The sequence below is a fragment of the Hordeum vulgare genome, chromosome 6H (assembly GCF_904849725.1).
Source record: "Hordeum vulgare subsp. vulgare chromosome 6H, MorexV3_pseudomolecules_assembly, whole genome shotgun sequence".
Lineage (NCBI taxonomy): Eukaryota > Viridiplantae > Streptophyta > Magnoliopsida > Poales > Poaceae > Hordeum > Hordeum vulgare.
The window spans coordinates 15848227-15871199 of record NC_058523.1 but is presented as its reverse complement, the minus strand read 5'-3'; the positions used below and the strand labels follow the sequence as shown (position 1 = coordinate 15871199).

The 22973-nt window shown below is 44.2% G+C and overlaps 3 protein-coding genes across 3 annotated transcripts; 1 reads left to right on the top strand and 2 right to left on the bottom strand.

The window, feature by feature from the left end:
• Positions 1-699: 699 nt before the first annotated feature.
• LOC123401376 (wall-associated receptor kinase-like 8) lies at positions 700-7218 on the bottom strand. The gene is made up of 4 exons (XM_045095163.1): positions 5462-7218; positions 3672-4133; positions 2259-2408; positions 700-2157 (listed from the first exon to the last, which is right to left on the bottom strand). The coding sequence occupies exons 1-4, from the start codon at positions 6648-6650 to the stop codon at positions 911-913; spliced, it is 3048 nt and encodes a 1015-aa protein (XP_044951098.1). The 5' UTR covers positions 6651-7218; the 3' UTR covers positions 700-910.
• A 1636-nt stretch (positions 7219-8854) lies between these two features.
• Positions 8855-16075, top strand: LOC123401375 (wall-associated receptor kinase-like 8). Its single transcript, XM_045095162.1, has 4 exons — positions 8855-10146; positions 13651-14121; positions 14462-14611; positions 14680-16075. The coding sequence occupies exons 1-4, from the start codon at positions 9240-9242 to the stop codon at positions 15927-15929; spliced, it is 2778 nt and encodes a 925-aa protein (XP_044951097.1). The 5' UTR covers positions 8855-9239; the 3' UTR covers positions 15930-16075.
• A 1681-nt stretch (positions 16076-17756) lies between these two features.
• On the bottom strand, positions 17757-22708 carry LOC123401374. Its single transcript, XM_045095161.1, has 14 exons — positions 22428-22708; positions 21094-21781; positions 20906-21020; positions 20590-20707; positions 20323-20421; positions 19939-20232; positions 19755-19862; positions 19378-19449; positions 19225-19311; positions 18923-18994; positions 18714-18803; positions 18537-18644; positions 18386-18454; positions 17757-18291 (listed from the first exon to the last, which is right to left on the bottom strand). The coding sequence occupies exons 1-14, from the start codon at positions 22680-22682 to the stop codon at positions 18217-18219; spliced, it is 2250 nt and encodes a 749-aa protein (XP_044951096.1). The 5' UTR covers positions 22683-22708; the 3' UTR covers positions 17757-18216.
• Between the last annotated feature and the right edge of the window lie 265 nt (positions 22709-22973).

Below are 22973 nucleotides of genomic sequence, written 5' to 3'. Positions count from 1 at the left end.
AGGTTTGCGCCGCCGCCGTCTCGCGACTCCCACCACCCGACGCCCTCCTCCTCCTCGCCCTCGACACCGACGGCGGATACGCCCTTTCATCGCCGCGCCGGAGGCCGCCGTTCGTCGCTCCGGTACGTAGTTCCTCGCCGTCCCCAGCAGGCCAGCACAAGCAGGTATGACCACCCTGGCCCCCTCCCGTCCTCGCCCTCCTCTTCTGACGATGACCAAGGGACCCGGCCACGCCCACAACACACTGCGCGCGCGCGCAGGCACATTCACGCACACACGAGCCACCTCGCTCACGGGGCGAGCCAAAGCCAGGCTCGGACCGAACCCGGCTCGCGTCCACCAGTTGCGGCAGCGACCATCCACCCACCAGACGAACAAGTTCAGCAATGTCCACGCGCATCTTCGTTACTTGCTGACGCAACCGCAGCCACTGCGTAATGCGATTACAGGCCCACATGTTGGCAGTTGGCACCTCCCATTAGTGGAAGAACTTGAAAAATAACTATGGCCCTTGATTACTCAAGCAAGAATAAATAAACGTGGCTTTTGATTTGCTACATTGATGTGTTTCGACTAACTGTGTACGGCTGAAGCCTCGCGCCGTTGTTGTTCTTCACTGCCCCCAATATGTCTGCACCGCAGTGGCGGACCTAGAATCTCAGCTTTGGGGATGCCACAATTCATAATTAACACTAATTATCATTGTAGTATCAATAAATAGTCTTAAAATAGCATCACTTTGATAACTATTTAGTGTTAAATACAAAAAAGAAATATAGTGTACAATTTTATAGGGGGCGCCACGGCACCCCCACTGGATCCGCCCCTGCTGCACCGTATATGTAAACAAGCGATAATGGGATCTTGAATATGTCACCAATGTTCCAAGACTCAAAAGCAGTATATGTAGCTAGCGCGGTAAAGTAGCTGAGAGCAAAATGTCCTGCTCCAAGCTATAGCATCTGTCGCTGCATTTAGATGATGAATTAGCTCTGTTATTGAGGTCAGCAGGCAACGAGTCAGAAATTGATCTAGTTCCTGCAGTTAGAAACTGTTCCATCTCTTCTTTTCCATGATCTACCAGACATGAGTTCAGCCCCTTTCTCATCAAAAACTGCAGCGCCATCTCCACTTGCTTCATGCTAGGTCTTTCGTGACACCGTGCCTTCAAACACATTTCCGCAAGAGAGACAACATTTTTTATCTCTTCCTCAGTTGCTTCCTCAAGAACTTTGCCATGTACTATCTCTGTAATTGGCCTCACCTTTATCTCACATAGAAAGTAATTTGACAAGCTTTGCTTTATACCAGACTCATTTGTAAAAACAGGCTCCTTTCTAATAAGTAGCTCCAGAAGCACCACACCAAAACTATAGACATCACTCTTCTCGTTCAGATGGCCAGTATAGTAATACTCTGGATCCAAGTATCCAAATGTACCCTGTATGTTTGTGACAACATGGGTTTGATCAATCGGAACCAATCTGGAAGCACCAAAATCTGAAACTTTAGCGGTGTAGTCTTCGTCCAAAAGTATATTTGATGATTTTACATCACGGTGGAATATTGACACCGATGCTGAAGAATGAAGGTAGCAAAGAGCTCCCGCAGTTTCTGTGGCAATCCTTAGGATGTCAGACCAAGATAAAGAGAATTCTCTAGTCAAATTGCCATGAAGAAGTTTAAACAAGGAACCATTGGAGACAAAGTCATATACCAACAATGGGACTTCCGTTTCCAGACAACATCCAAACAGACTAACAATATTTCGGTGATTTATCTGAGAGAGGATTGCAACCTCATTGATGAACTGGTTGATCTGACCAACCTCAATGACCTTAGACTTTTTAATGGCCACCACACGCTGGTCAGATAAGATTCCTTTGTAAACAGTACCATGTCCTCCATGGCCCAGGATACGTGTGGGGTCAAAATTATCTGTTGCCTTTTCAAGCTCCTCTAAGGAGAAAATCTTAGTGGTGTCACTTGCATTTTCCAGCGGTGACAATAATTGTTCCAGTAGAATCCCTTGGTTTTTCTGGAAATGGTTCCTTCTTAGTCGCTTCTTTATGTCTCTTTTCCATCTACCCATAAGGAATATCCCAAATAAGATGAGAAGTACAGCTCCTAGTCCGCTGCACAGTCCAATGATGATGCCTGCAATAATTATGTCCTATTAGATTAGTCTCATCCTGATCCAGGAAAGGTACTAGAAGATATAATTTTCTGCCTGCAACGCTGAAATATTATAGGATTACCCAAGAGAAATTTTTGTTGCTTTGTTGGGGAACACTTCATTTTTGCAGCATCATACTCGGTTTTGTGGGGGCACCGACTACAATAGAAGCCTCCTATCGTATTATGGCATATTCCGGTACAAATATTTGGCTGGAGGCACTCATCAACATCTGCAAATTGACAACAAGGCTTATATACGTAGTTTTTAAAGAAATATTAAGGCTTGTGGCTTGAATATTGCATATACTACACTAAATGTGTCTTAGGTCCTATAGACAGATATGGGTATCAATCAGTTTGCATTGATCCCAACTGAGTTTATCTATAGCTGTCTGTAAGTTTGTGCCACAGAATACATAGAGAAGTCAGAAAACGTTATGGATAGAACACACGCGCATGAGAGTTGCAATTAAATATGTTTTTGAATAATGGACATAACACATATATATCCAATTGACCATTGAAGTACCTGTCTACAAATACAATCTTTGATGAAAATTTAGAAAGCAATACAACATTGACAAAGCTGTGTAGCATTAAGCGATGCTTACAAATCCTCTAATCTTAAGGCACTTGAAGAAATATGGTTCTCATTTCCACGTGGCTAAATCATGGAACTTACATATTTTCAATCACTATCTATAAAAAAGAATATATATTTTCAATCACTATTTTTTTGTAGTAATTATACATGTGTTTTCTTTTTAATTGCTAGGTTTTGACACTACATGTATTCATGGCTAGTATGTCTTCATGGGAAGCTCAAGATAATTAACTGTGTTAACTCACATACCTCTTAATATGATACATCAAATAAAGTCTTGTTCAAATTAACTTCCTCCTGAATTTATGAATTAAATTGTTTTGTGAGGCCGTGCGTGCATGTAGTACATTCTACACTTGTACTCGGTGTTTTTTAGAAGACAAAAAAAAATACAGTAACAGTACATACCTACCCTTTCTCGATGTGTCAAAGGGCCCAACACATTATAGACATATAATTAATTCGCTTGGTTTAAGAAGCTAGGATTTACTAAAACTAGCCTTTTTCAGATAACAAAGTAGTCCATTAACTGGTGAAATGAAGGCTGCAAGTTGTGCATGTAGTACGTTGTACACTTGTACTCGGTGTTTCTTAGAAGAAGAGAAAACATTCAGTAACAATACATACCTACCCTTTCTCGATGTGTCAAAGGGCCCAACACATTATAGACATATAATTGATTCGCTTGGTTTAAGAAGCTAGGATTTACTAAAACTAGCCTTTTTCTAACAAATTAGTCCACTTAACTGGTGAAATGAAGGCTGCAAGTTATGATGCTTATCTTTAAAGAAGTTATTTTTTATATGCTTGAATACATGGGAATCCATTAATAATATCTAAAAGTCAAGGGAGAGGGAGGGAGGGAGGGAGAGAGAGAGAGAGAGAGAACCTGTACAAGCATTTCGTACGTACGGGTTCCCCTCGAAACCTTCCAAACATTTGCATCGATAGCCTATGTTGTATGTGAAATCCTCAGTTATGTTGACCGGTATACATATGCTGTTTGTACTCACGCATGCGTATCCAGAGGTATTCTGCTGTGCCTCTGAGCAGGTTAAGTTAGCAACAGCCCATTGCATGGACGATGATTCACCAGAATCGACATAAAGTTCCGGACCTTCACCATCACTAAGCTCTCTTGTGTCAATTGATCTATACTGGATGAAACCTTCGTTGATGTTTATGTTGGTCACCTGGACAGTGTAACCCAGGGTGACATAAGATATGTTTGTACAGTTTAGGAAAAATTCTTTCCTCGCGAAACAACCTTCTTCCAAGCCAAATGGAAAAGGAATGCTAATGTTCCCACAGGAACGTGCACAGCTAGCCCTTCGTTCGGTTGGATTGTACCCTGATCCAAACAAAATGAGCTCATCAGAATAGTCAGTGGCCAGTATCATGTTCTAATAAAAGAAGTTTAGGAGGCGTTTAGGAGCTCGGACTCCATGGAAGCCTTTTTTGTTGAAAAAATAAAAAATGAATGCTGAGGTCTCAAAAGTATCTGAATATTTTTCTACATATACATATGCACATATTTTTCGTATCTTCAAATTTGTATTAGGAGAAAACTGAAAAGGAAGGGGAAAAATGCTGAGCAAACAGTACATGAACTGTTTGCTATTACAGATCCACAGATCTGTCTTTTGTGTATCTCACTAAAGTATATCTTAATGAGTTTCCGTAAAAAAAGTATATCATAATGAAATCTTAATTATGTACATGCTGAATACATCTGTATATGCATGTGAATATTATTTATAGATTTTTCACACATGTAAATCTTGACCTTGAATTATCAAAATTTTGTGCTCCATGGAGCTCGAGCTCCAAAGTACATTTTCAGACAAAGTGCTCTTAGGGCCGGCCAGACATGCTCATTCCATCATCTAGAGAGTAGTACTACCATTATAACAAATACAGGTTAGTTAATACTCCCTTTATCTTAAAATAATTGTCTCAACTTTGTACTAGCTCTAATACAAAATTATACTGAGCTTAAGACATTTATTTTGGGACGGAGCTAGTACAAGTTATGATTCCAGTAAGATGGAGATGTCTTTTCTAGGGATTAGCGTGTGAAAAGTCGAAGAGAAATACTCTCTCTATCAGGATGTGTAATATTGGGGCTAGCATCAATAACTGCGAAGATGAAGTCAATCAGAACATAATTTACTTGTCATTACTCATGTAATGAAATGAAATGATTGTTGAGCCCCTGGGGTTCATACTAGCCAATCAACATGCTCGTAGGGCATTACTCTACTCCGGAAAGCTAATTAATTTTTAAGCGACTAATACATCCGGAGATTTTGATTTTGGTTTGGTGCCCAACACACCCGAGTGGAGGGAGTTATACACTCTGCAATATTCCCTCCGTCTGAAAATAAGTGTCTCAAGCTTAGTACAATTTTGTACTCGAGATATTATAAAGTCGAGACACTTATTTTAAAACGGAGGAAGTACTGTACTAGCATGCATGTTGGAAGCACACTGTCTCAGAATTCAATTATATTTGACATTTTATTCCATATGAGGAAAGCAGTGACCGCCGGTAACTAAACTTTGCTTTAAAGCAATATAAATTAGGCTGGGTGTTTGTAATTTCTCATCCAGTATGAGTATCTATATATCAAAGATTCAAAGTAGTCAATGCTACTGTTTGTGGGGTGGAATAGATACCTTTGTCTCGTGAGCAACCATGTAGAATGAAGGGATTCCCAAAATAACCATCATTGCAGCGGCAGATGTACCCATATTTTATCAACAAGTTACCCTGGTCGGTGCAGCTGCTGTCGCTGCTGATACATGCGTAATTTGACTTATTTCCCTCTGTGCTTGCACAGTTCGGTTGATCCACAATGGCCCATGAGAGGTCGGTTTGGTCGGAACTTAATGTAATTCTGTCCCACAGTGATCCCCCATCGAGCGGTTTAAGTTTGGTTTTGTTGTGACGATCAAACCTAAGCTTGATGGTTGTCAGGACAGCATCCTCAATGAAGTAGCAACACCCGGTGCCATTGCAGTTCTCTTTAGCCATAGCCTCCGTGATCCGTTCATCCGGGCAGGAAGTTGTGCAGCGCAGTGTGGCCTCGTTTGAATTGTCCACCATGTACACATCGAAATCGCAACCAGTGATGTTCAGCATGAAACCCCGGGTATTGAAAGACCGCCCTGGGGTTTTCCAGGACATGGGGTAGACATCGACACCAGATATCAGCAGAATTTCAAGGGAAAAGGCGATGCGAACTGTGTCGTAGTAGAGATCATCCGATCCAACAAGATCCATGAGTAAGTCGACAACCTGAGTTGTGCCATCGTTCAAGAGCAGCTTGGGCGGCTGAGCGGTGTCATCGCAGGTGAGCTCGAAGTCAGGATTGCGGAAGCAGCCAGACCCGATGCCAAAGGGGTAGTCAAAGGTGAGATTGCCGCAGCGCTTCGGACAGTCAGCGAGCGTGGCTGCGGAGGGAAGCGTCCTATTCCCGGCGTCCTGTCTTCTTCCGACGCCGTTTGCAGCACCCAGGAATGGCGTCCTGAGTACGAGAAGCAGCAGATACAACTCCGCGCCAAATCGACTCATCTTCACGGATCTGACGGACCTGCACGCCTTCAAGTTAAACAAATGCAATTTTATTTTAACGGTACAAGTAACGTGTGACGAACTATTGGAGGCGGCTTTTGTTTTACTCACTTGCGAGTTGCGACTGCTTGTACTGCCTCGGACTTTGCTTGGATGACCCAGGAAGCAGCGTGCAGGGCGAGTTTTGCAGGCACAGGGCGCTGGAAGCCTGAAACTAACTTGGACCAAGTAGTTGACAGGAGCCAAGCAGTTGCGCGAAACGATATTCACACACATATGCCGTGCGCGCATGGAATTGACAAGGACCACACACACAATGTGCGAGTAGACAAAGACCGTAGACTAATCCCCGATCCTACGATTACAAAGCTCGATAGGACAGTCTCGTCTTGTAACACTCATTTATTTTTTTCAATTTAATTTTGAGAAATGTCACACTCATGCTTGACTAAACATGGACACTAGGAATTTAATCCATTGAACCTCTATACAGATATACAGTCGTTGTAAATTTCACATCATTTAGCGACGATTAGAAAAAGCATATTATAGAGCTTTTGGTGTTACTTCTAGCAATTGATGTACGCATGCTCTTATAATTAATGGGAGATCATCTCTTTGCTAAGGCTAGTCATACTGTTGGAAATATTAGCATTTTTGTGATTGATTTAACCCGTAAGTAAATCATGAATATATCAAAATTAGTATGAAGCTCATACCGAAACTGAAGCACGTGAGACCGAACAAAACATAGAACCAAGACATCTATGAGTACAATATATCCGGCTAGCACATGAACAAGAAAAAAGGGGGTAAAAGGATCATACCTTCCTATGTCAGATTAAGGTAATTACTTAGCTAATAAAAGTCAATCATCTTTTTTCTGTTTCTCTCTATTTTAACTAAGCATGATTTAAACTTCTCGTTGCTCTAAACAAAGTGTCTACAAGAGAGAAAAATTCAAGGTATGTTGCTGGCTGGACCATCATGGGTGCTGGTAGGTAGGGAGACCCTCCACGATATCATGAGTAGTTTGTTGTGCTATGTCCTTCCATATGGGTGCTGGTAGTTAGCTAGCCAGACCTTTTTTCCTGGATGTTTGGCATCCTCACAATATGCCGTATGCGCATGGAATTGACGGGGACCACATACACAATGGTTAAATAGTTGACGGCGACCGAAGAATTATCCACGATTGTATACAAAGCAACAACCATGTCACCCTCATGCAAGAACGACCGGACAATTATCCATGATCAGTCGAGTCTCCAACCATGTCACCGCCGGCCAGGCGACGGTGACCAAACAAATATGCATCATCATACAGTCTCCAACCATGTCACGCTCGTGCAGCAACGACTGACCAATTTTCCACTATCATACAAGTCTCCAATCATGTCATGCTCATGGTTGACTAAGCATGGGACACTTTGAATTTAATCACTTCAATCTCTAAATGCATACATAATGACTGATAAGCTATTCATTTCTTATAAATTTAACATCATTTGGCAACAGCCAATAAAATATTTTACATCCTTTTGTGTTGTCTGTAACAATTGATGTTTGCATGATACAATGATTAAGGGAAGATAATCACTTAGCTAATAAAAATGAATCGTCATTTTTCTGTTTCTCTCTATTTTAACAAAGCATGATTAAAACTTCTTATTGCTCTACACAAAGTGTCGACTAGAGAGAAATTCAAGGTACCCGGGCCCGGCCGGCGCCTTGGGCTCACGGCGAGGACCATTGGTCCCGGTTCGTGTCTGGAATAGGGATCAAAGGGGTCAAACGAACCGGGACCCTGGCCCGACCGGCGCCCTGGGCTCATGAACCGGGATTGATGCACCCATTGGTCCCGTTTCGTAACAGAACCGGGATTAAAACTCTTTTCTCACCTGGACCAAAGCATTGTTTTTTTACTAGTGCACAAACAACAATAGAATGTATGCATTTGAAGTTTAACTCACATGATGTATGTGTTGAGTTCTAAATTGGTGTCTTTGAACAATTAACTATGGATTCAACTGAAACGAAATGTGTACATGTCTGGATGAAACCCGAATTGATGCGTTTTCATATATTTTTATTTCAGCTACAGAAAAATAAGATGATTGATTGGAAACCAGCTGAACAGCAGAAGTGTCTGTACATATGGGAATGGATGAAGCAAACTGTTGATTTGGTATTTATGTGTTCCCTTAGTATTGATTGTACTTTTTTTGTCATGTTTAATCTGTTTGGTTCGTCGTCAAGCATTGAGTTTCAGTTCTACATATATTGTGCAGTCGAGCAAATTTATGTATGCTTTGGCATGAGGAGTTCCTTGGATAGCGAAGTATTATTTGGCCAGTGTAATATGATATATTCTTTGGATACTTCATTAGTTATATGAGGTTTTAAAAATTTAGGACCTGATTTTATATTTTGTTCCGGGCCCTCAAATTCCTGGAGATGACCCGTTGTAGATGCTTTTAGCTAGTGAGATCCTTTTTCTCTAAGTTTAGTCTCCTCACAGACATATATTCCATATGTGTGAAATTGTTGAGAACCACACACACAATAGAGAAGACTTGACGAGGGCAACTCTAAAACTACACTAATTCTGGACCTGGCGGAAAAAAATCAGCTTTGAACGAAATATCTAGCACGCTTCCTGCAGGGGTCCAGTTGGAGGGTTCAGTACAAAATTAAAGTATTGTATTATTTTCCACTTACTTTCATTGGCTAGCTACCTTTTGTAGCGTGTGCGTATTCTGATCCACCACACAGGAAAAATAATTCAACCTCACATATAGCCTGCTGTTAGACTCTAAACTGTTATTCCGACGCTTCCACCACACCATTCGCACCTTTTCAAGATTAGTACTGGCGGTCATGGGCATCGCAGGTGTCCTGTTGGTCCTCTTCCTGCTCCTAGTCCTATGTCCACTGCTGCCAGTATTGATAATGGTGAGAGCATCGGGGCTCAAGGGGACGCTTCCCTCCGCAGCCATGCTCGCTGACTGTCCGAAGCGCTGCGGCAATCTCACCTTTGACTATCCCTTCGGCATCGGGACCGGTTGCTTCCGCAATCCCGACTTCAAGCTCACCTGCGACGACACCGCTCAGCCGCCCAAGCTGTTCTTATGCGATGGCACCACTCAGGTTTTCCAAAACATTGTTACTATTGATAACTTCTCTCCGGTGCTGTACAGCTTTTTGAACCTCCGCATCCCAATTAACATTTCACACAAAATTGATATGAGATCTGGTGTCGATGTTTACCATATGTTCTGGAAATCTCCAGGGAGATCCTTTAGTCTCTCATATGCCCAGCTTAATATAACCGGTTGTGGCTTCCATGCGTACCTGGTCGGCAACGAGACAGGTTCAGCCTTGGATGACTGCGAGGCTTCCTGCCCCGTTGAAGGAATCACGGACATGGTGGCTAGGAAGATCTGTAATGGTACTGGGTGTTGCTCCATTAATTTCAGTGATTATGGTTTTGCGCCTCGCACCTTTCACCTCAAGTTTGTCCGCCATGAACATGGCAAGCTCAAGCCACGTAATAGTGATAGCTCCTTACGGGACAGAATCCATATAACTAGCTCTACCTCACTCCAGTGGAGTATCGTTGATCAAGCAAACTGTCATTACACAGAGAAAAACAAGACAAACTATGCTTGTATTAGCAAAGACAGCAGGTGCCTCAGTGCTGATGGTTTTGGGTACTACTGCTACTGCGACGATGGATACGGAGGCAATCCATATATTCTCGAGGGGTGCTCACGTGACACTACAGGTGCTAAATCTATTAATAATCTTCTTTTGACGAACAGTGCTGTGTATAAAACTGTGTAGTGTTGCCTTTTTCTGGTTTACCTAGATGCATATTATTATTACCTGAGAAAACATGTAAATGGTAGTCAACCGTAAACTGCTAGTGCCTACTCCCTCCGTTCCTAAATATATGTCTTTTAAGCGATTTCAATAGGTGTCTACATACAGTGCAAAATGATTGAATGTACACTCTAAAGTATGTCTATATACATCCGTATATAGTCCACTAGTGAAATCTCTACAAAGACTTATATTTAGGAACGGAGGGAGTACTTTATTAGGAACCACGCTAACATACTGAGATGTGGTTTTTAGTCTTCAAATAACTACTTTACATCGAAATCGCACCTATAACTTGTAGGTTGATTTTGCACAAGTGTTAACAGTTCCGTTGGTTTTTCGGGATGTACGGGTGCACCATACATGGCCCAAGCACCTATCAGCTATTACCCTGAATCACAACATGCACCACAGCACTTCAGTGGCACATGACCAAATGTGATGACAAGTAAATATTAATCAAAAAAGGCTTTCGTCATATTTTATAAATAAAGCAACCCGCACGCAGATACAATAGTCTCAACCGACAAACCGAAGTATGAAAAAGAAAAACAAGGGTATAAACTGGTCCCAAAATACACAAACTAAACAAGGCTCATGCTGGGGCAACAGCTCAACACAGACCCCAAAATAGACATGCACGGCTCAAGGAGGATATGTCACTATAGGCAGCAGAGATGCTAGCTCCTTGAATTTCCTTGTCATGGAGTCGATGGCTGACCAGTCACTTCGCTTGCTCAGGGGACGCCACTGCTGTAGGAGACCGCAGAATTTGAATATAGCGTCAGTGGGACGAGAGAGGTGAATATATTCAATATCGAGTTGTGATGCATTAGAAACAAGTGAATATTCCCCGGCGAGTTCGCTAGTCATTCTTCTCTCTTCAGTAGATGCATCTATGTAAGGAGTAAATTTTCAGTTTAGACACCTGTCACTGCTTGGGTTTTCAGATAATTTTTTGGACTTTCTTCACACACTACTTCATTGTCTTATAGTGAATTTGCAGAAGTCATTTATCACTGCTGATAGAGCATAGATCAGGTGGTAGGAACAAAAAACACCAGGCTGTGTTGTCTTCTTTATACTTTGCTGGTCTTGCCTTTAAGCGATGTAGTACCTGTAACTTTGTGGGCCTTTGCCCCGGCTTTTTTGTAGCATCCAAAACAGGGGGAAACAGAGAATGAATCCTATGCTCCCATGTCTTGAGTCCCGGTACACCCACATGTTATGATTCTAAATCAAAATAAGCACATATATAGATGCATCATGCATCTATCGGTGTACAAAAATTTAAATCTAGATTTGATGTACAAATCAAGAAACAAAATAGGGTAAATTCAGTATAAAAAAACAAGTAGAGTAAATTCGGTGTTGATAGTGATAAAAAATGTGATTAAAGGGGGAAGTTCACCCCCTTGCACGTTGTTAAATAGAAATAAACCATTGTGATGGTTTTATCTGTCATGACACTAATTCCACATTTATGTTTGATACTCCCTCCGTTCCATAATACTTGTCGAGGTTTAGTAAACCGCGCCAACTATTTTTTTTTAGAAAATGAGGTTCGGCCCTCAGCCTCTGCATCAATCGATGCATACAACTATCTTTATTAATTATTCCATGAAGGTCTGACAAAGATATACAACACACCATCTGAAGCCACCATTCACACCTACAGACTCGATAATGTGAAATGCTCTCACTCCACATATCTAAAACCGGTGTTGTCGCCAATCCATCCACATAACGTATCGGGACCAACAGCCGATGCAGCAGACTTAAAACGCACACCACATGCACATGTTAGAAGCCGCCATCATCATCGGTCCACTGATCCATCTTCAGGAGAGAAATCCGTATCATCTTTACCAGTCCGAACATCCGTCGACGCCACCACGATGCAAAACAACGCCACCGCCCTGTGCTCATCCGTCCAGACGTGAAGATTCTGGAAGAACTGTCATGCGAAGCACCTGCCAAGCAGGCATGACTCGGCGTAGCACCTGTCGGCCAGGCATGACTTGACAGCTCCACCAAATCTTCGGGCAAGACAAAGGCACTCCATCTCCAGCTTCTGCCATCCAGCACTGCTCCACAAACGATGCTCCCAAGAGAAAAACGGCAGCACAGTACCGCCATCGTCCGATCTGTAAGGCCAGATCTTAGGGTTTCCCCTGAAGCAGTGCCCACCTCCAGCATGCGTCAAGGACCCACACAGTGCCCACCACCACTCAGCCCTCAAGGCGACGCCTTTAGGAAGATCACGGCGTCAAGGACGCTGCCGTCGCCCACCGGAGTTAGGGTTTTCACCCGAGAGGCAGTGAGGCAGGAAGTGGAGGAGCAGACGTAGACCGACGTCTCCAAGAAGAACAACGGCGCCCTTGAGCGTTGTCGGCGGCGCGGCCGGCCAGGGCTGACCAAGGGGTTTCCCCCAATCTGAATCTCCTCCACTAGCTTCATCCGCGGCCACACTGGCACTGCCAGGAACCCGCAGGAGAGAAGCACACCGATTAGGGGCCAGAGGACAGTTACCGGATCAGCTGTCGCTGGTCACCAGAAGAGTCAACGACTCCATGAGCCCTGACCCCTGCAGCGGCCCACTTCGGCCGCCACCATCCCTCGCGCCGCCCGCAGATCCTGATCATGGTAGGCAGTCGATCAGCCGATCCCCCAGCCCGAACCACCACGGCCCCAGGCCGGAGAAGACGCTGCAGGAGACCTCCAGGACGCGCATCAACGGAGCCGAGCCTCCCACCACCATCTGCGCCATCCGCGCTAGCCGACGCCCGCGGATCCCAGATCGGATCAGGTGACGACCGCCGCCAGCCGACCGCAGGCCCGTCGCGCACCAGATCCCCGCGAAGCCGCCGCAACCCTGTCCTCCGACCACGCCTCCGACACGTCGGACGACTCGCCGCCGTCGCGCCCCACGCAAGGGTGCGCCTCCAACTAGATGCGGCAGCCCGCGCTGCACACACCCATGGAAGGGGAAGGGAATTCCCCCCCGCCGCCTCCACCGACCGGGCTTTGCCCAGCGGTGCGCGCTGGCGGCGGTGAGGGGGAGGGACGGAGCAGAGAGGACTGGGGGTGGCGCGGCGAGGGTTCGCCTTCCCCGCTCGCGGGAGCGGGTCGGGCGAACAGATGCGATCTCCGCGCCAAGTATTATGGAATGGAGGTTGTACTTATCTTGAAATATAACAAGCGGAAATCTTCATGTCATCCATAGAAAATGCAATTGGGCTATGAATTCCGTGCATGTAAAAGGAAAACGCAAGGATTTCTGTCAAAAAAATAAAAAAACGTCCCTATGTAAGCAAGAGTTTTTACTTAATAAAAAGATAGTCTGCATTGCTAAAATTTTGTGGCAATAAGCTCGTAACTGTGTTTGCCTCTTCATCGTAACTAGGCTATATTCCCGCGCAACAGAAAGATGATTGCACTCGTTCTTGTGGCAACGTCAGTGTTCCATACACTTTTGGCTTGGCGGAAGATTGTTTCGGAAGAGAAATATTTTACCTCAATTGCACAAATTCAACGTCACCTGTTCTATTGCTCGATCAATACTACCATGTGACCAACATAAATGTTAATGAGGGACTCATTGAGTATGTGGATCCCGGGACTGGATGGGATGAAACCGTCTTAACTATTCTCCAAGGGCAAAGATTATACTATACAGGTTCCAACCAAACATCCTCTCGGCAATGGGCAGTTGCCAATTTAACTTGTCTGGAGGCTCAACAGATCTCAAGGTATGCATGTGTGAGTTCCCAAAGTACATGCGTACCTGTTACTTCTTACCGTGGTTACTTTGGTTATCGCTGCAAGTGCAAGGATGGCTTCCATGGAAATCCCTATATTAAACAAGGCTGTGAAGGTAAAACCCTGATCCACGTGTGCGTAAACTGTGTCACCGGTCATTTGCAACTCATGCACTACCTCGAGTATAGAAGGAGAATTCACTTAACTGATCAAGAAAATATTTATTCTGCATGGTTTCTTTTCCAGTACTATGAAAAAGAAACCACTAACTAAAATTAAATGCACACACAACTGCCATCTAGCCAGTTGGTATAATTTAGCAGAACTCCATGCACTCTGAATTGCCTCTTTTTGTAATTGGCATATCATCATACTTTTAATATGTACAATAGAAAATTTCCTCATTTCATAGATTATGCTTTGCACCTGAACAAGATATACATGGCTAACTGCAGATATCGATGAGTGTCTTGCACCAAACAATTGTACCGGGATATGCCTTAATACTGTCGGAACCTTCACTTGTACTGATTGTCCTCCCAAAACAGAATATGACCCCACAAAACGGCAATGCACTCCAACAAAACAGCAAAATCTCCTGATAGGTAAGCCATATTTATTCCTGGACACATCAGCGAGAAGGTAGATTACTTACGGAGCATGTCCATTGTAGGTATTATCATTGGACTGTGCAGTGGGGTCGGCATTCTACTCTTGGGCTTATTTGTGATATTCTTGGTAGTAACATGGAAAAGAAACATTCAAAGGCAACAAAGAAGGGCACATTTCCGAAAAAACAAAGGCCTTCTCCTGGAACAACTGATAGCATCCGATGAAAATGCGAGTGACAAGGCAAAGATTTTCTCATTCGAAGATCTGAAGAAGGCAACAAATAACTTTGACCCAACGCGCATCTTGGGGCGTGGAGGCCATGGGACGGTCTACAAAGGCATATTAGCTAACAAACATGTTGTGGCAATTAAAAAGGCAATGGTTATTGAAGAAGATGAGATCAATCAGTTCATTAATGAGGTTGTAATCCTCTCCCAAATTGATCACCGAAATATAGTAAAGCTATTTGGGTGTTGTCTTGAAGCTGAAGTGCCATTGTTGGTATATGACTTTATTCCTAATGGTTCATTATTTGGGCTCCTACATGGAAATTCAAGTAGTGAACTGGCTTTGCACTGGGACGACTGCCTGCGGATTGCTGCAGAAACTGCAGGAGCTCTCTGTTATCTCCATTCGTCAGCATCAGTATCAGTCTTCCATCGTGATGTCAAGTCTTCCAATATACTATTGGATGGAAAATGTACCGCCAAACTTTCAGACTTTGGTGCTTCAAGATTGGTCCCCATTGATAAGACCCATGTTGTTACAAATGTTCAAGGCACTCATGGATATTTGGATCCAGAGTATTTCTACACTGCTCAACTAAATCAGAAGAGTGATGTTTACAGTTTTGGCGTGGTCCTTTTGGAGCTGCTCCTTAGAAGAGAGCCTATTTTTACAGTTCATTCAGGATTCAAACAAAACTTGTCCAACTACTTTCTGACAGAGATAAATACGAGACCGGTTACAGAGATTGTGGCAGCTCAGGTCCTTGAAGAAGCAACAGAGGAAGAAATGGAAAATATTGCCTTACTTGCAGAGATGTGCTTGAGGCCGAGGGGCGAGGAAAGACCTACCATGAAGCAAGTTGAGACCAAATTGCAGATTTTACAAGCAAAAAGGCTGAGTGCTCGTCCAGTTACTAGAGACAATGATGCAGAGAGAAAACCGTTACTGAATGCAAGAACAAGAGCTAATTATCAGTCGTTGAGTGTAGATTGCGAAGACCCGGCCAGTTCATCCTGGCAATCGAGCCAAAATTGCTACAGCTTGGAGCAAGAGTCCAGCACATCAACCACTCGACGACGTTAACACTGTTAGTCTAGAGTGTGCGTATATATTATAAATATTCAACTATTTTTGTAACGGACTGCAAAATATTGATTTCGAACCAAATATACTCTTCAGACATAAAGTGTACTGCACTGATATATACCTCCATGCCCATTGGCACTCTACCTTGTATTGTAGTAATTCAACTCGAATTGAAGTATTTCCTCCATGCACATGCGCTCAAGGTCCAAATCTGGGGCTGATATGCGAAAGCCCAGGCGCGTCCGGGCTCGTCCACCACCTCAGACTGACCGCATGGACCCACGCGGAATCAGTCGGAAACCATGGGTCTGACGAGTGTAACGTCCAATGTTGACGAGGGCAGTAAGGACGCATTGAGGGCGTCGCATAGCATCACTCCGACGCGCCGCCCGATTACCCAAGCCCGGCTATTTAAGCCGGCGGCGACACCAACCCTAGCCGCATCCCATTTTCCACTTCATCTCCCTTCCCTTCGTGCCACCACGGCCCGCCAAAAGGTCACCATCTTTGCCGCGCATACCGGAGCGGTGCTTACAGCTACGGAGGAGATCTGGGCTAGGCGCGAAGTCCGGTCACGACCAGCTTGCCTCCAAACTTGTTGGAGAAGGAGGAGGAGGAGGAGCGTGCGGAGGCGGGGGAGTAGGGGGGAGAGCTGGAAGCGGAGGAGGCAGATCCGACACTTGCGTACTTTGGCATGCACGAGGCACTGACAGAGTACGAGGTGGTCCAGGCAGAGGCGGCAGCGGAGCAGGTGGTCATCCTGACCTTCATCCGGTCAGAGGCAGAGGTGGAAGCTAAACCCATTTCCTTCACCAGCGAGCGACGGAGATCGACGAGGTGTTCATCGATTTGTAGGCGGAGGAGGAGCAGGCGGAGCCGAAGTTGAGGAAGGCGGCCATCTACCCAGAGTTCGGCGCGGAGATTGTCGACATTCGATTTAAAATATCAAATATGAGGTATTCGGATGCAAAGGGAAAAAAATAAGAGTTGTACACAGGTTTGGGGAACGTACGAACGTACGCGGGCGTTGAAGGACCGGATTTGATGTTTGCCGTTGTAGATGCTCTTAGCTTCCCAGAGAGCATGCACACAAAATATAGCGAGACCCTTCTTCAAATGCTACACAAGTTATAGCATGCTAATAGCATGTTATATTTCAAAATAACGTTTGCAAGAAAAAAAGATAAATAAGCCCAGAAATATAGTATTCAGCAACTAAATTTTTCCCAAGTGCAATACATGCATAAATGCCAAATCTAAACTGTAGTCAATTCATTTAACATATCAACTTCAAACATTGAGCACCGACTCTACATCTACTTGCTGGGTTGTAGCCTCGTTTTCCTATTTTTTGAATATTTTCATCATGTACGCTATAACGCTACATGCTACAACGCTATAGCATCATGTAGCGCGCTAATTATACGAATAGCGCCGTAACGGCTAAATTTGCTAAAATATAGTGTTTACTTTCCTAATATGCTATAACAGCGCTATAGCGTCGTTATAGCGCGCTATTTTTTTTTGTTGGCTATCAGTGCTGCACATCGTCTATCTTTGCGTCCCGGAAACATTGTTGGCATTTCGTTAGTTTCGGAGGTCTATCTTTGTGGGAGGGAAAAAGTTCGGCAGGATACCAACAGTACAAAAACATTCACAACGGAGATCAGCCTGTCCGGCCGCATTTAATGTTCTGGACCATTGTCTAGTTTTTCTTACTGTCCTGCTCCTGCATACAACGAAGATCAATGTTTTCAGGTTCAGTGACTAGTAACAGAAATGTGCTTGGTTGAATTCAGACGGCTAGACCTCGAATGCTAGATAGATACTAGATCATGGTCATCTTGAAATCACCTCAATCTGTGCGTCCATGGCCTGGAAAAGCTGCCAACTTGCAATACATTTGATGTATATGGGCCAGCACTCAGACACACTATTTGCATTTTTGGCGCTCAAAAGAAAAACCAAAAAGTTCAGCACAATCTAGAGCCAACTTAGCACTATACTAACCGCAGCGCTCTGTTTCCAGATTGGTGATTCACTCGTGTCGTGATGACCCATTCCGGTCGTGGAAGTTACATAATGGTTTTGCAGGCAACAACAAGAAAAAACCCAGAGATTTACAAAGTGGTCGAAATCGGCACAATGTGGTTGCGCCGATGAGGTCTTCGCCCCGAGGGTCTCTTCCTCCCCGGCGAGGTTGAGTATGAGCATAAGCTTTCGAACCTCAAAATGATCCCATCAAAATTGGCCGCGTGCAGTCTGAGCATGAAAACCGTCATGATCAGCTCACCCTGTTTGTGCACATCATAATTGCCTCTTTCAGCCCTTCTTTGTCTAGTGACGTCTCCACCATCACCTGCACACGAGTAGGCCAACACTATGTATGTAAGCAGCTGGAGTTTCCAGCATCCTTTGCTGATTTAAGTAAGCTTAAATTCGGAAGCTCGTACCTCTTGCACACTGTTCCCATACCGCGCGAGGACCTTGTACTTTTGGCCAACCAAAGATGCCATATATACCTGGTAAGCAATAGATGGCTTCAGTTCCAGGAACCAGGCTGCATAACTCTGCGACCACTAAACATTGAAACTTTCATCTCACCTGGAATGTTGGAGCCAATCCTGGGCTCCGGAAGAACCTTCCTTTATAAACATCTTTAACTTGCTCAATGTTTTTCAGCTCCTCGATAAGGGAATCCACCTCAGGCCACTACAATAGCCTAGACTTCAGTATCCAATACCCTTGAATGGTGACCAATGAAACATAGCTCGTACATACCTCAAAATCTGCTTGTGCAGGTTCCAGAGATCCATCAAGTGACGCTTCATCGCCAATGACTGCTTCCAATGCTCCAACTGGCGGACTTGGCTGCATAGCAGGGAGAAATACAAGAACAACAAGTGAGAAGAAAAAAAAAACTATCTGAAACTAGTGACTTAAGACAGATAACATGAGGACAAGGGGTGAACCGCCGAACATCCCAGTACCTTTACATCTTTAAGTGACAAAAAGATGCGGCTATTGTTGAAATCCAGTTGAATTACTTTAGCATCAACAACCTGGAAATGAAAACAACTTTAGCATCCAAAAATTATGTAGAATTATGAGCATTTTAGCACTACTGAATTGAGATGTTAAATATACAGCGAACCATGTAACAAATGAGGAAAACACATGGTTATTTCCATGAAAAAATATAGCTTCATTATCCAGAGATTAGGAGCTTCAATACAAAACTTGAAAGAGCAAAAAGTTAAACAACGGGACTAATCACAACGCTAAATATTACCTGACCAATTCTGTAAGAAACTGATGGATCTAAGGTCTCATCCCAGGACACTTCCCACTGCTGAATCAGTGCAGGAACTCCTTCAACCTTTGAAAGAAACAGTTAGCTGCTGGACTTGAAGAAAAAAGACATACAACAAGGAATGATACCCACCTCAACAAATATCCCAAAGTAAACAAATCGCTTGATGGTGCATGTGACTATATCTCCAACATTAAGCCTAGCCTGCAAAATAAGAAAATAGCCAACAGAATCAGATAAATAGACAATGACATTACTCCAATAGGATACTAAATGCTGGCAAGGATCTATTTCAGCTCAAAGAATGATTGTGTCACCGAGATAATTTATTTCTGATTATATTAAAGTGAAGGGTGCAACTAGTAAGAACTAGGATGCACGTACAGGAAGTTCAATAAATGTTCTTGTGTAAAACTTGGCTAAACCAATGAGACAATTCAACTTGAAATGTTTAATATGTTTCTGCAATTTCATCATAAAAACGAGAATATTAATGAGTGCAAAAGTACCATCAGACTTTTCCTTTTCTGAATCAACTCGTCACTTTCTTTTGGCCGCATGGAGAAGAATAGTCGCTTGGAATTCCTGTCAGCCAGGACAACTGATACTCGGAGCCTCTGCAAAACAATGGCAATGTTACAAAAGAATACAAATTAGTAGTTGAACATTGGGACACGAGGACCAGAGTCATACTTGACCAATAAATGATGATAAGAACTTGGATTTCTCTTCGTCATATGTTCGAAGAAGTTCTTCAAATTTGAGTCTAGACTGCAGAGTTCCTTGGTCCTGATGAGCTACTTCTGAAACTGATTCTGGTTCTATGCTCCTATCATTAACCTCGGAACCTTCCTCCATGCTCATACTCTGCTTGTACAAGGAAGGATCACCACCCTTCCTTCTTAACCAAGTTTCAAAAGCTAAGAATTTCCATTTTGTAGCAAGGTTACGATATGGTAAGAAACCTATCATTGAGTCGAGTGACACCTGGTGAGGAATTCAAGACAAAGCTCAGACAAAAACAGGGATATTATGTGATAATTATAAGCATTGATTTCAAGAGGACTATGTACATACCACAAATCCCTTCGCACTGCAGTTAATCAGTTCCACCTCAACCCTTTCTCCAGTACTTGCGTAATGCTCTAGCCTTGTCCAGTCACTCTCAGTAATGTCCTGTATTAGTGATTCAGTGGCTCAATATCCATATTCGCAAGAACTAAAATAGACTACTAGTGGGGACTATCTCCTCCCACAAAAGTTGTGTTCGCTCCAGTAAATTCGGTTGTTATTTCTGCATGACAATCGGATGATGAAGCTCAAATATCAGGAGATTTGCATTACCTCTAATGTTGATGATAAGACATTCCCCCCATCGTCAACATAACCTTTTTTATCATCACTATCACTTTTCTTCTCAGCATCCACTTGAGATGGCGAAGTTTCAACGGGCAGGTCTTTCCTACAATGTAATAATTGCCACATTTAGCTTGCCAGGTGAATCAAAATGGAGGAAGCCACAAAGACAATATTACTTCTCAAACACAAGAGCAGAGACAAAGGGGATAAATAGTGCAATTCGAGCTTCACCGAATCATTGGATACCAAGTGATAAAAATGTTCGATAAAAATATAACTGTAGTGTTCCATCAGAATGTACCTCGGTCTTCCTTGCAAGAAAGCTTGCATTGAAAAATTGTTGTCAGTCACTGATGGGTTATCCAGAGCAGGCGAGTCTATTTGTTGAGTTAAACTTTCCTCAGATGGTTGTAGTCCTTGAGAATACTACATAACATTAGCACCATGGATAATAGAAAACTAATTATAAATCTCTTATGCCTTCCTTACCTTCCTCACGTTCATTGGTATCCTCTCCAGCAGCAACTAAGGTCGACCCAAGTGCATTAGCCATCTCTTTTGCGGCCTCTGGCTTTTGAAGAAGAAAAATGTTGGATAAATCCTCATCCATATCCTTCCTCATTTTCAAGTCCAGATTTGGTTTCATCTTCAGCTCCGGCTCCTGTTCATCATCTTCACTCTGATGCACAACGGGTTTACGCAAGGTGACGTCCACAATATCCTCTGTTGTGGTACTTCCAACCTCACTTGTCTCTGTCCCTGCAGCTAAACTCTCCTTGCTAGGCCAACTATCCTGCACCAGCTTTGCTTGTACTTTTGGTTTGCTCCCCATCGGCCGCATCAAGGTCAAAGAAGGCTTGTTTACCTTTGGTTTGATCGCTGCTGGTCTCACAAAAGTCAAAGGAGGGTCAACTTGCTTCGGTTTGCTTCCTGCTGGCCGTATCATAGCCAAAGAAGCCTCATCCAGCTTTGGTTTGCTCAGTGCAGGCCTTGAAACACCCAAAGGCTGTTTGTCTTTCATTGGTGCGCTTATTGCCTCTCCTGCGGTGGCAGTCTTGTCCTGCTTATTAGCTTCCATGAACTCCTTCAAAATAACGTCCAGCGTGTCCTTTTTGCTGGCAACTAGTTTCTCTACGTCGAGGGATGAAGCGTCTGGGTCTGACTTCTTGAGAAGTATCTGAAGGAGTAAATCCATAACAAATGAGGGATCACGATTGCTGAGAATAATGAAGCTACAGAAACCAACATGTTTCAGAACACAACACCAAATGTGTATTGCCAATTTGTCATATTGTGTGACAGACGGGTTCATGGTTAACAGATCGCAAGAGCTGATCTCTCTACTTCCATACTTGCAAAAAACAGTAATACGGCTAGCATACTTCCGTACTTGTAAGATGACAGTAATACGCCCACTCGCACAAAGAACTGCTTATGACTCTCTGACGAATAACAACAGGGAACAGTCTGACTGTGTTGCTAGAAACTTCCCAACCAGTATATAAAACTATACCAGCTTAAACTAAATTAAACAACAGAGATAACAGTACATGGGACAGTGTATTTTAAGTTTTGAACTGGAAGTTGCAGTGGTTTGTCACTGCCAAGACAGAAACTAAAGTACTGGCAAATGCAGCTTACGCCTGAACGCAAAAATCACGCCCAAACATTTCTACTGAGGTTCTCAGAGCGATCATGCCGACATGCGGATTCGCATTCTGAATTTCAAATCTTGAGGTGAGACACCACTTCGAAACCTTATCCGGAGCCTAGGGACGAGACGGCCCGCGGCAACACTAACGGAGGGGAGCAAAAGGAGCGACCTTGGCGAGGGTGAGCTTGGGGTCCTCCCCGAGGAACCGGCCGAACTCGAGCTCCATCATGTCCCACTTGTCCAGAGCCGGCAGGTCCCCGCCGCCGTCCCCGCCCCGGGCGCGCACGAGGCGCACCCGTCCGGCGCCGGCGACGCGCGAGGAGGAGGAGGAGGAGGAGGCCCCTCTGCCGCGGCGGCGGAGCGCGACGGAGGGCCGCGCGGCCGCGAAGACGCCGGCCGCGGGGGCGGCGGCGAAGGCTTCCATGGCTCTGGCCGGAGAGGTTTATTGGCGGAATGGAGAGGCGCGGTCGGTGGTAACGGATAAACCTGCGGCCTGCCTTGGCCCCCCTTCTCTCCTGGCCGGGAGGCCGTGGATGGCCGGATTTGCGCCACGTGGTGCCCCCTGCACCGTCCGATCGTAAACCTAGATCATTTTCCTCCCTCTTGTCATTGCTCCCCTCCATCCTTTTCACCGGTGAATCGAAGCAGCAGCTGAGTGTAGAGTTGTGTTCTGTGAGGCGCCGGTGTCAGCTCTTTTCTTGAACCAGATGTTCCA